Genomic DNA, 15720 nt, shown 5'->3' on the forward strand with positions numbered 1-15720 from the left:
GAGATCTTGCATGGAGCCCCAGTCCGAGGGAGATTGACAGTCATGTTTAGCTTCTTCCATTTTTTAATGATTGCTCCAACAGTGGACCTTTTTTCACCAAGCTGCTTGGCAATTTCCCTGTAGCCCTTTCCAGCCTTGTGGAGGTGTACAATTTTGTCTCTAGTGTCTTTGGACAGCTCTTTGGTCTTGGCCATGTTAGTAGTTGGATTCTTACTGATTGTATGGGGTGGACACGTGTCTTTATGCAGCTAACGACTTCAAACAGGTGCATCTAATTTAGGATAATAAATGTAGTGGAGGTGGACATTTTAAAGGCAGACTAACAGGTCTTTGAGGGCCAGAATTCTAGCTGATAGACAGGTGTTCAAATACTTATTTGCAGCTGTATCATACAAATAAATAGTTTAAAAATCATATATTGTGATTTCTGGATTTTTTTTTTTTTTTAGATTATGTCTTTTACAGTGGACATGCAAGTACGATGACAATTTCAGACCCCTCCATGATTTCTAAGTGGGAGAACTTGCAAAATAGCAGGGTGTTCAAATACTTATTTTCCTCACTGTATATATATAATCTAAAAAAAAAATCACAATGTATGATTTTTAAACTATTTATTTGTATGACACAGCTGCAAATAAGTAACCAAGGAGTGGCTCTGTAAGAAGCATATCAAGGTTCTGGCGTGGCCTAGCCAGTCTCCAGACCTAAACCCAATAGAGAATCTTTGGAGGAAGCTCAAACTCCGTGTTTCTCAGCAACAGGCCAGAAACCTGACTGATCTAGAGAAGATCTGTGTGGAGGAGTGGGCCAAAATCCCTCCTGCAGTGTGTGCAAACCTGGTGAAAAACTACAGGTAACGTTTGACCTCTGTAATTGCAAACAAAGGCTACTGTACCAAATATTAACATTGACTTTCTCAGTTGACCAAATACTTATTTGCAGCTGTATCATTTTGCAAGTTCTCCCACTTAGAAATCATGGAGGGGTCTGAAATTGTTATCGTAGGTGCATGTCCACTGTGAGAGACATAATCTAAAAAAAAAATAAAATCCAGAAATCAATTTTTTTAAACAATTTTTTTGTATGACCCTGTCTTATTTATATATATATATATATATATATATATATATATATATATATATATATATATATATATATATATATATATGTATGTATGTATGTATGTGTGTGTGTGTATGTATGTATGTGTGTGTGTGTGTGTGTGTGTGTGTGTGTGTGTGTGTGTGTGTGTGTGTGTGTGTGTGTGTATATTATATATATAGTGTGTGTGTTTGTGTGTTAGAGCCTGAGAGACCCTAAAAGCACAAGGTAACTTCTCAAAGCAGTTAAGCAATCTTCCTCACCGGGAACTGGTCATTGCTGGTAATAGAAAGACCCAGAAAAACATGAAAGAAAATCACACGTATCAACCAGTAAATAAAAAAAAGGAACAATAAACTGCTAATAAAATTGGATTTGTGTGTGGGTGTGTGTTTATGTAAGGCTTTAAGGTAATTACACAAACTGTGTGTGTGTTATGTAAGCCTTTACGGTAAATACACACAGTTTGTGTATTTACCTTAAAGCCTTACATAAACACACACACCCACACACACAGACACACACTAAAGGACTTTTAAACTCATGTTTAAAAGCAACCAAACAATGGAATAAATCAGATGTGTTGTTTATATATCAAGAGAACTGAGTGAATTAATCAATGATTATTTAAGCACCAGTGTAAGAAGTGACAATTCATTTCTGTTTTAAGCTCACTGGTAAATTCTTTAAACTGTTTACTCTCTATTATATATTTGCTGTCAATAATTTGTCAATAATGTTGTTTTTGTCAGGGGGCAGTGCATGCTGCTAATCATTTAGCAAAGTCATTGAACTGTTGGTTATTAATCTCTGTTAGAGTGTAACTAAACGGGGTTCGTTCTGTTTTTAAATAAACTGGCTCCTGCTGTGTAAATCGTGTTGTGTGGGTCGTTTATCGCCACAATCAAACCTTTAAGGAAAACCTGCACTTCTGATTTGTATAATAGACTGCTGTTAGAGCAGTTGTGCCTTTTCTCTGTGTTTGCATCTGACTTACCACATAGTTTGTTTACTGCTTTTGTAGTTTAAGATCTACTACATAAATCAGAAGTGCAGGTTTTTCTTATACAATATCTGGGTAATTAAATAAGACATTAACCTCTGTTTCTGATAGATATTTTGTAGGTTTTTAAAATCGCTGCACATTTTAAGAATTTGTGGACTGTATACTGCAAAAAAGAATGTTATGAATGTTTATTGGTATGATATAGAAATGTATTTGGATTGAGTCTCATACATGGAAAATAATTGTAGTTAATAGGGAGACTAATTTAATGCTTAAAATCACCATCATAACTGAAATTTAATGTAAGCCCTTTAATGGATAGGATTGCTTTGTTCATATTGTTAAGTATATTAAAATAATCTGATTTTTAGTTCAAAATTGTTGACGGTCATTTGTACGAGAGAATACTCTATACATGATTTTCATCCATATTTTTCACTTATTTGCGACTGCCCTTTGATAAACACTATTAGATATACCTTTATTCATCCCACAGTGTTTCAATGTTACAGCAGCAAATCTACCGCAAATTTAAATTAGAAATAATGAATTACAGTCAGCTGGAAAGAGTCTGTAAATCTTTCCACCACAGGAAAGTGTTCAGGACAGAGTTTCTGTTTTGCCATTTCCAGAGAAAATAGATTAAAATGTTGTAGATGATCACAGGAATTAATCTTAGACATTCAGAAGGCAAGAAAGCATGGTTAAAAGATGTCATTCAGTTATAATTAAAATAATAATAAGAAGAGGAGGAGAAGACACAGCAAAAGAAGAAGATGATAAAGAAGAAGAAGAGGAGCAGCAGCAGGAGGAGGAGAAGGAGAAGACACAGCAAAAGAAAAAAAATAATAAGAACAAGAGCAGCGGGAGGAGGAGGAAAAGAAGTTGAAGAAGACAAAGCAAAAGAAAAAATGAATTAGAAGAAGAGCAGCAGGAGGAGGAGGTGGAGAAGTCAAAGACAAAAAAGATGAAGAAAAAGAAGAGCAGGAGGAGAAGAAAGAGGATAAGACACAGCAAAAGAAGAAGATGAAGAAGAAGAGGTGGAGAAGAAGACAAAGCAGAAGAAGAGAAGGATTCTACTTGCTACTGATTTCCACGTCATGGATCACGTGACATTTAATGTACACTCTTCCTACATGGTGATACAACGCTGCAGGTCCGTACCGCGAAAGTATCCGACGCGTGCGCCACATAGCGCGCATGCGCGTTCGCGCCTAATGGACGATTTTTTTGTTGGGTCAACTATTTTCATTGCACCGCGAATTCACGCTCATATGCCGCCATTGCTGTTTCTATGGAAACGTGGAAAGCCGATCTAAGGATTACAGACATGCTTTTAGCTAGCTGGTTGTTATATCGGTGACAGCACCTGGGCTGGGATTTATACGGGATATACAGTAAAAGCTAACATGAGTTCAGTTCCTGTGGAGATGAAAGACAGGTAAGTAACTGGGGCTGCATCTTTAATGCTAGCGGCTAAAAGGCCAGGTGTGCTAACATGCTATATTGCAGTACTGTCGGTCTTATTACAGATTACAGAAATGGCTCACTAATCTAATCAGTAATTATATGACGAACAGATTTGTAGCGGGATATAACGAAACTAGCTGAATCGTTATCCAAGTTAGTCTACATGGGGTTAGTCTACTGTCTACATGGGGATTCTGATAATGCTGTGTTTAAATTCTTTCAAAATTGTCATGTTGCAGGAAATTTTCATGCTCTTTTTTCTCTTTCTTTCCCTTCCAGTGCAATGTCTACTTCCAAATGGCTTGATGCACACTATGATCCTGTTGCTAATTTATACACTTTTTCTTCATGCATCAGTAAGTCTATCTAATCATTCATGGGATCAGGAATGGGATCAGAGGATCCTTGCTAAGTAGTTCCATAGATCACATAATACAACCAATCACTGAAATCTATAACTGAACACAATTTTGTGTTTTATATTTGTTGTTCTTTTCTCAGCTCTGGCTGACTTGCATGGAGATGGTGAGAACAAGGTGAGAGTTTGACCTCGTCTATTTTCATGCTCATTCTCTGACTTATATACTTGCCATATTTGTTTATTAAATGTAAGTCACCGATCATATATGCTGATTCAAATTTAACATTTTATCCAATGACATTTAATAAAGCCTGTCATCCAAATTGATGTTCAGAAGTGTTTAAAATTCCCACCCTCGTGCTGGTTCAGTAGATCAGCGACTAGAGGTCGACCGATAGTGTATAACCGATAACCGATTAATTAACCGATAAAATTAATACTGGAAAAAAAACTAACATAACACTTCAAACAGTACTGAATCATGAAAAGTCTCTGAATGAATAAATATGAATATAATAACCCTATTAATAAGTATTGTGGAAAATCTAAGACATGCATTTAGACTAAAACAAAAAGTAACACTCCAAATAAATAACAGCTACCCCCAAACCCAAATTGAATAAAAAAGTTAAAAATAAAAAAAACAGCACCTGGCATCAGTAATTTACCTCGAGAGGCCGCTCTTGTACTGTATAAAACAACCCGGAAAAACTATCGGCATGGATTTTTGCAAGTAGTTCCAACAATTAACTATCAGTGCCTATCAGAGACTAAGGCAAAACCGAAATGCTTGCACATTAAAATTTTTCCAATCCAAATCATGTGATAGCAGCATAATGCATCAAATTATGCAGATGAAGTCATGAGCTTCAGGTAATATTAACATCCAACTTTAAAATAGGGGGAAAACTAAAAGATTTTATCTCATTGACACTCAAAGTGACTCTGGCATGGTTGTTGGTGCCAGACAGGCTGATTTCTGAACTCCTGTGATGCTTGTAAGCCTATATTTCATTTGATTTCATTTGTGTTATGTGTGTATGTGTGTGCGTTATAGCTGGTGGTAGGTGATCTGGGTACAGGAACAGGCAACATGAAGCTGAAGGTTTATCGTGGCACGGGGTTGCTCAGTGAGAACACCCTGCTGGACTTACCCACCGGTCTGGTGTCCTTTCTCATGGACCAACATGAGCCTCGTACCCCTGCCATCGCTGTGGCCTCAGGCCCCTTCATCTACATCTACAAGAACCTGCGGCCTTATTTCAAGTTTACTCTTCCCACTCTGGAGGTCAACCCCCTGGAGCAGGATGTATGGAGTCAGGCTAGAGGGGTAAACGAGCCTTACGTCACACCTCAGAGTGTTGTGTGGGATCTTACAGTAGGGGACGACTTGCAGCAAATAATTGCTACTGACTGTTCTTAGGGGATTTAATGAAATAATTTTACTGTGTGTCTTACATTTAGGTGCTCTCTGTTTATGTGGTATTTATCATAGCAAGCGCATATGTGATGGTCAAGTGGCCATATAATATAGAAGTCATACTATAAGTAATAGATCATATCTTATTTAATACTATAAGGGATAGATCATTTAGAATTCAATACTATAAATGATAGATCGTATGGAATTAAATACTAAAAGTGATAAGAGCATATGGAATTAAATACTATAAGTGATAGATCATATGGAATTCAATACTATAAATTCTAGATCATATAGAATTCAATACTATAAGTGATAAAGCATATACAATTGAATACTATAAGTGATGGAGCATATAGAATTCAATACTATAAATTACAGATCATATGGAATTCAATACTATAAGGGATGGAGCAAATAGAATTCAATACTATAAATTATAGATCATATAGTAGTCAATACTCTACATGATAAATGATATGCAATTCAATAGTGTAAGTAATCGATCATATAGTATCCGAAACTATAAATGATACAGCACATTTCTTTAAGCTATAAGTGATAGATCATATAGAATTCAATACTATAAATGATAGATAGTATCAAATACAATACTATAATTGATGGAGCATATGGAATTTAATATTATAAGTGATTGATTATATACAATTCAATACTGTAAGTGGGGCTTCTAATGATTTATTAATAATAACAATAATAATAATAATAATAACAATTATAGGACATTTTAGCACATTATTATGCATAATGATTATCAAAGTAATTATTACATTTTACATTTAAATTAAAACCGTTTGAGATTAAAAGAAATGTTTATTTTATTATTATTATTATTATTTCCTCAAACGATGTATGAGATTTTATTTTTAATTGTTTGATATTTTCCAAGTATAAGTTTTGCTGCATGTGCTCCCTTCTAGACTTATTTCAAGAATTCCCTCTTGTATCAAAATTCATCATTCTTTGATTAAAAAATAATAATATAAAAAATAATTTCCCAGTTTTTAGTACGATAGTCTAATGTATATGTCTGTGTATGTATATATAATCCTGTGTTGCTTTGTCTTTTAAGGACATGATTGACCCATTGACACTAAAAGAAATGTTAGAGAGTATAAGGTAAGTTGCATAACTCTACAGATTTGTGCAATGGAATTTAAGTCCGTTAAAGAAAGTATTAGTCACACTGGTGAGAAATTGTTACCTTCTGTTCTTCAGAGATAAGGCTGACATCCCGCTATCAGTCCGATCACTACGGTAACGTTGCATAAAAAAATTACAATTGCACACTTTTTTTACATGCCTGTTAACATTCCATTGTTTTGCAATCAGATTAAAGGCATTTTGAATTGTGTATTATCGCATTCTGTTTTAGGTTCCTTATGCTTGAACCACAGGAAATGGAGTTGTATGTTAACCTTCACAAAGAGCAGCCCATACGCAGACAGGTGCCCGGTCTTGTCTTACTCACATACACACATGTGCAAACAGTTGTGTATGTACAGTACAACCCCAATTCCAAAAAAAGTTGGGACAGTTTGTAAAATGTACATAAAAAACAGAATGCAATGATTGATTTGCTAATTTCATGAACCCATATTTTATTCACAATAGCACATCGAAAACATGAGGAAATGTACTATTTTAAGGAACAAATTACCTAATTGTATATATTTAAATTTAATGGCTGCAACACGCCTCAAAAATTTTGTCATGGGGCAAAGTAAGTGTTATTAAACTTTTTGAAGAAACATTTTGCAACTAAAGAGGTTAATTGACAACATGTCGGTAAGATGACTGTGTTTAAAAATTGTATATTGGAGAGGCAGAGTCTCTCAGACGTAAATATGGCCAGAGCTTCACCAATCTGTGAAAGACTGTGTCTACAAAATTGTGGACCTTTCACTATTTGAAAACATTTGGCGTCATGAAAGAAAAATACAACAAAGGACACCCAGAACTGTCGAGAAGCTAGAATCCTGTATCAGACGCAGATGTAGCATTATTTCTCTCACAAAACTGGTCTCCTCAGTTTCCAGATGTTTTCCCAAATTAATTGGGGTTGTAAATATAGATATTGGCCACTATTTTATTAAATTTGGAAAAATTAGTGCAGATTTGCAGTAACCCTAATACCTCAAACTTTAATCAATAAAGTACAGTAGGTAGAATAACATAAATTAGAGAAATTGTATATAATGTTCTTGTTCAAGTGATTATTTAAATGACCAATTATTGTTCACATTTGATCATGCATGGTGGTCAAATATAAAAGTCATAAATAAGAGAACAAACTGTAAAAATGTTGTAAAATTATTTTATGATCCGCGTTGCAGCTTTGACAAACAATGTCTTCAATATGTTTTTTTGTCTGCTCTTAGACAATTATTACATGCATAGGGACCCTAAAGAAGAACATGGCGGATGATGATGCAGTCAGCTGTCTGGTTATTGGCACAGAAAGCCAAGATATTTATATCTTGGACCCGGAAGCTTTTACCATTCTCTCAAAGGTCAGTAGTTCAGTTTTATGACACAAGTATATCCAAGGTGTTCGAAGGTGAACGTTCAAACTGATCTTTATCTTTGCAGATGTCTCTTCCCAGCGTCCCTACACTCATGGATGTGAACGGTCAGTTTGACATCGAGTTCAGAATCATTGTAGCTTGTCGTAATGGGAACATCTATATACTACGCAGGTATGCAGGCAACCAGTTCATTTGTGACCAGCACAGTGCAGTGCATCAGAAATCAATCTCAGCACATCCTGAATTCTGTACATATTTTTGTTACAGGGACTCGCAGAAGCCTAAGTACTGCATTGAGCTGTCCTCTCACCCCGTTGGACTGGTCAGAATGGGCAAGAATGTGGTGGTGGGCTGTGCTCAGGAGACTATGCAGAGCTTCACTCAGAAGGTCTCATCGAACATACACATCGATTTATACAAATAGATTTATTTATATGTCATCCAGGGATTTTTGTTGTTGTTGTAATGCAATCACTTCAGCTTTTCTTTGTAATGTAAAGCCTTGTAAATGCCAAAACTGTGGCACTAGTGTGCAGTTATTCCAACAATCCGATTTTTTTTTTTTAAAGGGGAAGAAGCTATGGACGACTTACCTGCCTGCTCCAGTTACCACTATGGCACTTCTGGACTTGCCAGCACGGGGCTTCCAGGCCATACTGGTGGCTCTGGCTAACTGTGAAGTCCATGTGTATCGTGACAAGAACATAGTCAGCACCATCAAAACGCCGGTAAAATTCATAGAGCCGTAATGAGAGCTGAGATTTAAGTTGACTGCATTTGAAATACACTTTTATCTAAAGCGACTTACAGCTACCTCAGTTGTACAGTTAAGCCCAGAAGTGGTAGCTGTGGATTTGTACCCATGACCTTCCAATCAGAAGTCCAACATCTTTCCCACTGAGCTACCCCTTCTTAATAAAAGTATATTGTTAGAAGCAATAGTAAGTGAAATGGCCTTGTCTGACAAGTTGTTGTAAATATGTAAAATGTGTATTCTGTAATATATCAAATTCAAATTTTAAAATGTTCACATTTTTAAAGCGATGTACCTACACACAATAATCTATGGAATAGGGTAGTCCAGCATTTTGCATCCTTTAATATGCTACTGGTGTAGTTGGTACCAAAGAATACTATGTGCTTCTTAGAGATCGCAGTGTGAAAATATTGATCTTTTGTATGCCGTTTGATTATTCTAAATATCAATTTGAAAGAAGTTTCATGCATTTATATTGCAACATATTGCAATTGACTGCATAATACCCCATGTATCGGGTTATCATATTTTTGATTGCCCAATTTTCTGTTTTTAATAAGCTGAACCGTTGTGTATTACATCTTCTTCTCACAGGACGTGGTGACCAGCATCTGTTTTGGCCGTTATGGCCGTGAAGAAGGCACCCTAATCATGACCACCAAAGGTACTGTTAAAAAAACATTGTGTGCGGTATGTACAGGTGGAAATGGTGAGGGTGAGGGTCAATAATCAATGGCAGGGTCAATAGTCAATAATCAATGGCAGGTTTATCACATCATGTTTTCACAAACACGTTTATCTCAAACACGTTTTCCCTACTGGGGCTGAACTGATTTTTTGAGTAATTTGAAAAAGGAAAAAAAAAAAAAAACATTTAAGGCAATTATTTGCCTCTAGGCTTTGTTTAGTCCATTTAGCTACACATAGAGCACTGCATTTTCTCCGCAGACCATTATTACTAACGCACCGTCTGCTAAACTCTGGACCGCTCTGGACAGGTAAACACAGGAGGACATGGGGGTTAAACGAGCAAGGTGCGAGAAGATGAATCAGCCAAAAAAAAATGACAAAGTTTGGGATAATTTCAAACTGAAACATAAAGAAAACTCTGTACAGTGCGTTAACATTTTTAATCATGATTTTTTTTTTACTTATATATTTGTATTGTATGCACTAAATGGGTTTAGTTTACTGATATTCTTGTATGCAATGCTAGCAATTAAAATTGTAATTAAAAAAAAAAAAGGAAACGTCTTATTTTTCCTTGTATATTTAGTAATAAAGAAAAAGTACTTCTTATCCGATTAATAGAATCAATAGAATAATTGGTAAAATACTCGAAAAAAATAATCGATAGGCGGAGCCTGATTTCCAACCCTAGCAAATTTTTTACATTTTATTAGTTAAGATGTTAATCTTAGTGTCTTTATCACCTGTATTTTATCTACTTGTTTGAATATGTTTTTATGATGTGCAGGAGGTGGTCTGATTGTTAAGATCTTGAAGAGGACAGCTGTGTTTGATGACAGGGACGCCATCTCTGGCCCCCCAATAGCCCAAAGCATCCGACTAAACGTGCCCAAGAAAACCAAGCTTTATGTGGACCAGACCATGAGAGAAAGGGAGAATGCTGTGGGTATGTCTAAGCAAAGCACACATGCCTACATAGTGTATATCTGAAAGAAGCTTTTTGTCATAATTTCCTTTAATGGTTTATTCCTTAAGACTCTAAAATGGTATTTTCTGTGGACTTTTGTGTAGCCATGCACAGAGCCTTCCAAATGGACTTGAGCAGGCTGCGGCTAGCTGCAGCCAGGGCCTATGTCAAAGCCTTGGAGTCCAGCCTCACTCCTGTGTCAGCCAGCTTGACTGAACCTCTGAAGATGAATGCAGTGGTGAGTGTAAACATGGTTTTGGCAGATAATTATTCTAGTTACCAGTTAAAACAGCTTAAGCAGCTATGTCCATAGACATTCCCAGCCAACCATTTTGAATCAATGGGCTCATTTCAAACAGAACCATGGCACAGATTCGTCAATTCTTTAAAGCTATAATGTAGCAACGAGTACCATTTTCTACAGTATTCTTATGTTTTGATGACTGTGGTGGTGAGTACTGTCTGACATGTCAGTCCGAAATCTCCCATAAGTCTCAGAAATGTCATGACTGTAAAGGCTACTGAGTAAAATGTACATAATTTTCACTTCTATCGAAATTTTAGTAAGGCTCATTGCTTTGACGATGGAGGTAGGGGTCTTCTAGCATGAGACCCACCAGGATTCAAACATTCAAACAAAAATAGGTATAAAGAAATCACTCAAATGCTTTGTATTGATTTACAGTGACCCTCTTGTATATATGGGGATAGGGGATATCCTTTTATATACTTTTTGATATAGATAGATGTATACTTTTGACACAAATATATAAGAGGTGGTATCAAAAAGGTTTGAGACTAGTTTTTATAACACGCCAACAGATGGCAGCACAAGGCTGCACGCACAGTTACAGGGAGCACCGACCTTCATAAGTCAGTATGCCAAACATCGAGAGCTGTGCAACTGGTGCTGTTCTGATGACGTGCGTCGCCACGTCTGCTATTCTGACCACGCGCGCACTCTACCACCGAGCTCTCCTCACACATGAGTTTCTCACCGGAAACATGATCTCACTTAAGCACCCACCATGCTCAACATATTCGGTTCTTGCGGAATTCGCATTCAATCCAAAAGATGAGGATCCAGCTCAAAGGTCGCCTTTTTGACACTGGTGCAGAGATCCAGAGTGAATAGCAGAAGGTGCCTGATACGCTTGAAAAGAAGACTTCCAGGACACATTCCAGAAGTGGCAGGAACGCTGGGCACACTGTATTGCTATTTTGAGGGTGATAGTGTGTAATCATAGATAAATAAAGTACTTTTCGTATAAACAGAGCTAGTCGCAAAACTTTTTGATACCACCTCTTACAATGTAATGCATAATAAAGCACATACACAAAAATACAATAAATAATTTTTTTTTTTTTTACTTTTATGGTACCTTAAAATGGCAGTACAATATACAGTGAGGAAAATAAGTATTTGAACACCCTGCTATTTTGCAAGTTCTCCCACTTAGAAATCATGGAGGGGTCTGAAATTGTCATCGTAGGTGCATGTCCACTGTGAGAGACATAATCTAAAAGAAAAAATCCAGAAATCACAATGTATGATTTTTTTTAACTATTTATTTGTATGATACAGCTGCAAATAAGTATTTGAACACCTGAGAAAGTCAATGTTAATATTTGGTACAGTAGCCTTTGTTTGCAATTACAGAGGTCAAACGTTACCTGTAGTTTTTCACCAGGTTTGCACACACTGCAGGAGGGATTTTGGCCCACTCCTCCACACAGATCTTCTCTAGATCAGTCAGGTTTCTGGCCTGTCGCTGAGAAACACGGAGTTTGAGCTCCCTCCAAAGATTCTCTATTGGGTTTAGATCTGGAGACTGGCTAGGCCATGCCAGAACCTTGATATGCTTCTTACAGAGCCACTCCTTGGTTATCCTGGCTGTGTGCTTCGGGTCATTGTCATGTTGGAAGACCCAGCCTCGACCCATCTTCAATGCTCTAACTGAGGGAAGAGGTTGTTCCCCAAAATCTCGCAATACATGGCCCCGGTCATCCTTTCCTCAATACAGTGCAGTCGCCCTGTCCCATGTGCAGAAAAACACCCCCAAAGCATGATGCTACCACCCCTATGTTTCACAGTAGGGATTGTGTTCTTGGGATGGTACTCATCATTCTTCTTCCTCCAAACATGTTTAGTGGAATCATGACCCAAAAGTTCTATTTTGGTCTCATCTGACCACATGACTTTCTCCCATGACTCCTCTGGATCATCCAAATGGTCATTGGCAAACTTAAGACGTGCCTGGACATGTGCTGGTTTAAGCAGGGGAACCTTCCGTGCCATGCATGATTTCAAACCATGACGTCTTAGTGTATTACTAACAGTAACCTTGGAAACGGTGGTCCCAGCTCTTTTCAGGTCATTGACCAGCTCCTCCCGTGTAGTTCTGGGCTGATTTCTCACCTTCCTTAGGATCATTGAAACCCCACGAGGTGAGATCTTGCATGGAGCCCCAGTCCGAGAGAGATTGACAGTCATGTTTAGCTTCTTCCATTTTCTAATGATTGCTCCAACAGTGGACCTTTTTTTTACCAAGCTGCTTGGCAATTTCCCCGTAGCCTTTTCCAGCCTTGTGGAGGTGGACAATTTTGTCTCTAGTGTCTTTGGACAGCTCTTTGGTCTTGGCCATGTTAGTAGTTGGATTCTTACTGATTGTATGGGGTGGACAGGTGTCTTTATGCAGCTAACGACCTCAAACAGGTGCATCTAATTTAGGATAATAAATGTAGTGGAGGTGGACATTTTAAAGGCAGACTAACAGGTCTTTGAGGGTCAGAATTCTAGCTGATAGACAGGTGTTCAAATACTTATTTGCAGCTGTATCATACAAATAAATAGTTAAAAAATCATATATTGTGATTTCTGTTTTTTTTTTTTTAGATTATGTCTCTCACAGTTGACATGCACCTACGATGACAATTTCAGACCCCTCCATGATTTCTAAGTGGGAGAACTTGCAAAATAGCAGGGTGTTCAAATACTTATTTTCCTCACTGTAGTTGGCATTCAGGGGCTGGCATGGGGTAAAGAGACAAGAATAGAGCAGGTTTGTTTTTGTCTGTAAAAGTTCACAACTCGAAGGTTTACAAGTCGGTGACATGTTGCGTGTGTGTGTGTTTGTATGTATGTACATGTATATTAGGGCTGCCAAAATTAACACAAATTCATTTTAATGGCACTTTTTAAAATAAAAAGCATTTTATTAACACGCGATTAATGCAGTGATTATTACAAATGTAAATGTATAAATATAAAAGAGGAAAAATTTAAAAACTTTCAACGCAACTTACGTATTCATGACATCCTTTCTTTTCTTACATATAAAAAAATATATAATTTTTAGTCACTAAACATTGCCTTCCCACACAATTTCAGCATTGACCCCAATGGAACCAGAACATACTTCTTAAAAGAACCACGTACCATATTTAACAATTAAAACAACCACTAACAAATTATATATATTTAGTTACAAATATATTTAGTTAATACAAATGTTAGCATTTTTTGGTGGAACACTAGTTTGATGTTGTTTGATTTGATCAGCTGCATGAATAGAAAGTTAACTATAATTAAAATAAAGATTGTAACACAGTTTTTTGTTGTTAGGTTCAAGGCTTAGGCCCGTCCTTCAAACTGACTCTGAACATCCAGAACACAGCAGCATGCCGCCCTGTCATGAACCTAGCCATCAGTTTCCTGTTTGATGAGAATCTGTACAGCATGCGGACAGCCTTCTTTAAGGTAAGCTACATATTTTTGCTCAAATTCCATTGAGCAAGAGCATGTTGAGCGAGCAGGAAATGGACTATGCCTTGTTGTGTTGTCTGCAGATCCCCCTACTGGTTCCAGGGCTTAATTATCTTATTGACACTTTTGTGGAGTGTCTGAGTGATAAAGGGATTTCAGACATTATCAAGGTGAGATTTTTTTTTTTTTTTACGTCACATAAACTTCCTGTATCTATCCTGATAGATAAGTCCATTTTGAAATGCTGCCCTCTTTATTAACCGCAGGTGTTTGTGCTGAGAGAAGGGAAGAGCACCCCACTCCTCACTGCCCATATTAACATGCCTGTAAGTGAAGGACTGGCACTCAGCTAGGAGACATGGACAAGATGAGCCTGGATGAGATTATTGCTGTGTCTATGTAGAGGCAGCCTGTAGAGGCATGGCTTAGCCATTAATGCTCCAGAGACTGAAGAGCCACTCCGTGCAGGTGATCACAGAAGCTTGTGCTGGCCATAGAAACCAAACTATAGGTAAAAGCGGAGTTTTGATGATTGCTGCAGTCAGCAGGTGTTTTATTGTAAAAGGCCACATAGTTGGGTTTAGGATTGTGTGTTTGTAACTGCTTTATTTATAATACTGATTTGGTTTGTATTGTAAGGTGGCTGAGGAATGCAAATCAGAAAACAAATTTACCAATCCAAAATAAAAATCCAAAAACAAATTAACCAATACAAAACCAAAATAAAAATCCAAAAACAAAATAAAAAATAAAATCAATAAAAAAATAAAATAAAAAAGAAATCAGAAAACACAATGACAATTCAGACAAACTGAAAAAGGTAGGTATAGTTTGTGAATAAAATACTTACCACTCATTTGACAAGACATCTCTCATTCAAAATACACACTTTCCTGCTTCCTGTATATCTTATAACTTTGTTTGTTGTACGTTTGTGGAATTCTGTGATTACTTGAAACCATTTTTTCCCAAAACTTCAACACACAAGCGCCGACTTCCTCCTGCCACAGCTGTAGCGAATGACAGATGTCTTGTCCAATGAGCAGTAAGTATTCCATTTGCAAACTAAACCTACCTTTTCAGGTTTTGTCTGAATTGTCATTGTGTTTTCGGATAAGTTCATTTGTTTTCTGATTTGTTCATTTGTTTGGTGCTTCTCAGCCACCGTAGTATTGCATGTTTATACATACATTCACTGGCCAGTTCATTAGTAACATCTGCTCAAATCTGCAATAAGAGAACTTTTGCCTGTTTCGTGTATTATAACCCAATGTGGTATTCCGTGGATGTGAACATCTCAGACCACATTATTTCCTCAAATACTTGATCCAACAATTCCAGTACCAATACCAAGACCACGCTTATAGTAAGGGACAGCACATTTCCCCTCGCATACTGTTTAATGTGAATATTAACTGAAAGGCTTGACTTGTATGCATTGTGCTGCTGCCACATGATTGATAATTGGATTGGCTGATTAGATAATTGCATGAAAGTGCAGGTGTCCCAGATGATCTGGTGAGTAAATATTATTTATTATTCCTAATAGTGTGTATTTTAGTGGTAATTTAAGACTCACTGTCAGGTTTTACAAAATAAATTCAAATAATAAAATAAAAATTATCAG

At 37.0% G+C, this 15720-nt stretch overlaps 1 protein-coding gene across 1 annotated transcript; it reads left to right on the forward strand.

The window, feature by feature from the left end:
• Positions 1-3030: 3030 nt before the first annotated feature.
• bbs1 (Bardet-Biedl syndrome 1) lies at positions 3031-15713 on the forward strand. Its single transcript, XM_083564677.1, has 17 exons — positions 3031-3551; positions 3860-3936; positions 4082-4116; positions 4999-5271; positions 6458-6504; positions 6604-6642; positions 6761-6833; positions 7767-7898; positions 7978-8084; positions 8181-8301; positions 8483-8641; positions 9265-9334; positions 10148-10306; positions 10432-10565; positions 13953-14087; positions 14177-14263; positions 14360-15713. Exons 1-17 carry the CDS (start codon positions 3520-3522, stop codon positions 14444-14446), a joined length of 1767 nt encoding a protein of 588 aa, XP_083420803.1. The 5' UTR covers positions 3031-3519; the 3' UTR covers positions 14447-15713.
• The last annotated feature ends 7 nt before the right edge of the window (positions 15714-15720 follow it).

This window comes from Silurus aristotelis, assembly GCF_946808225.1.
Source record: "Silurus aristotelis genome assembly, chromosome: 16".
Taxonomy (NCBI): Eukaryota; Metazoa; Chordata; class Actinopteri; order Siluriformes; family Siluridae; genus Silurus; species Silurus aristotelis.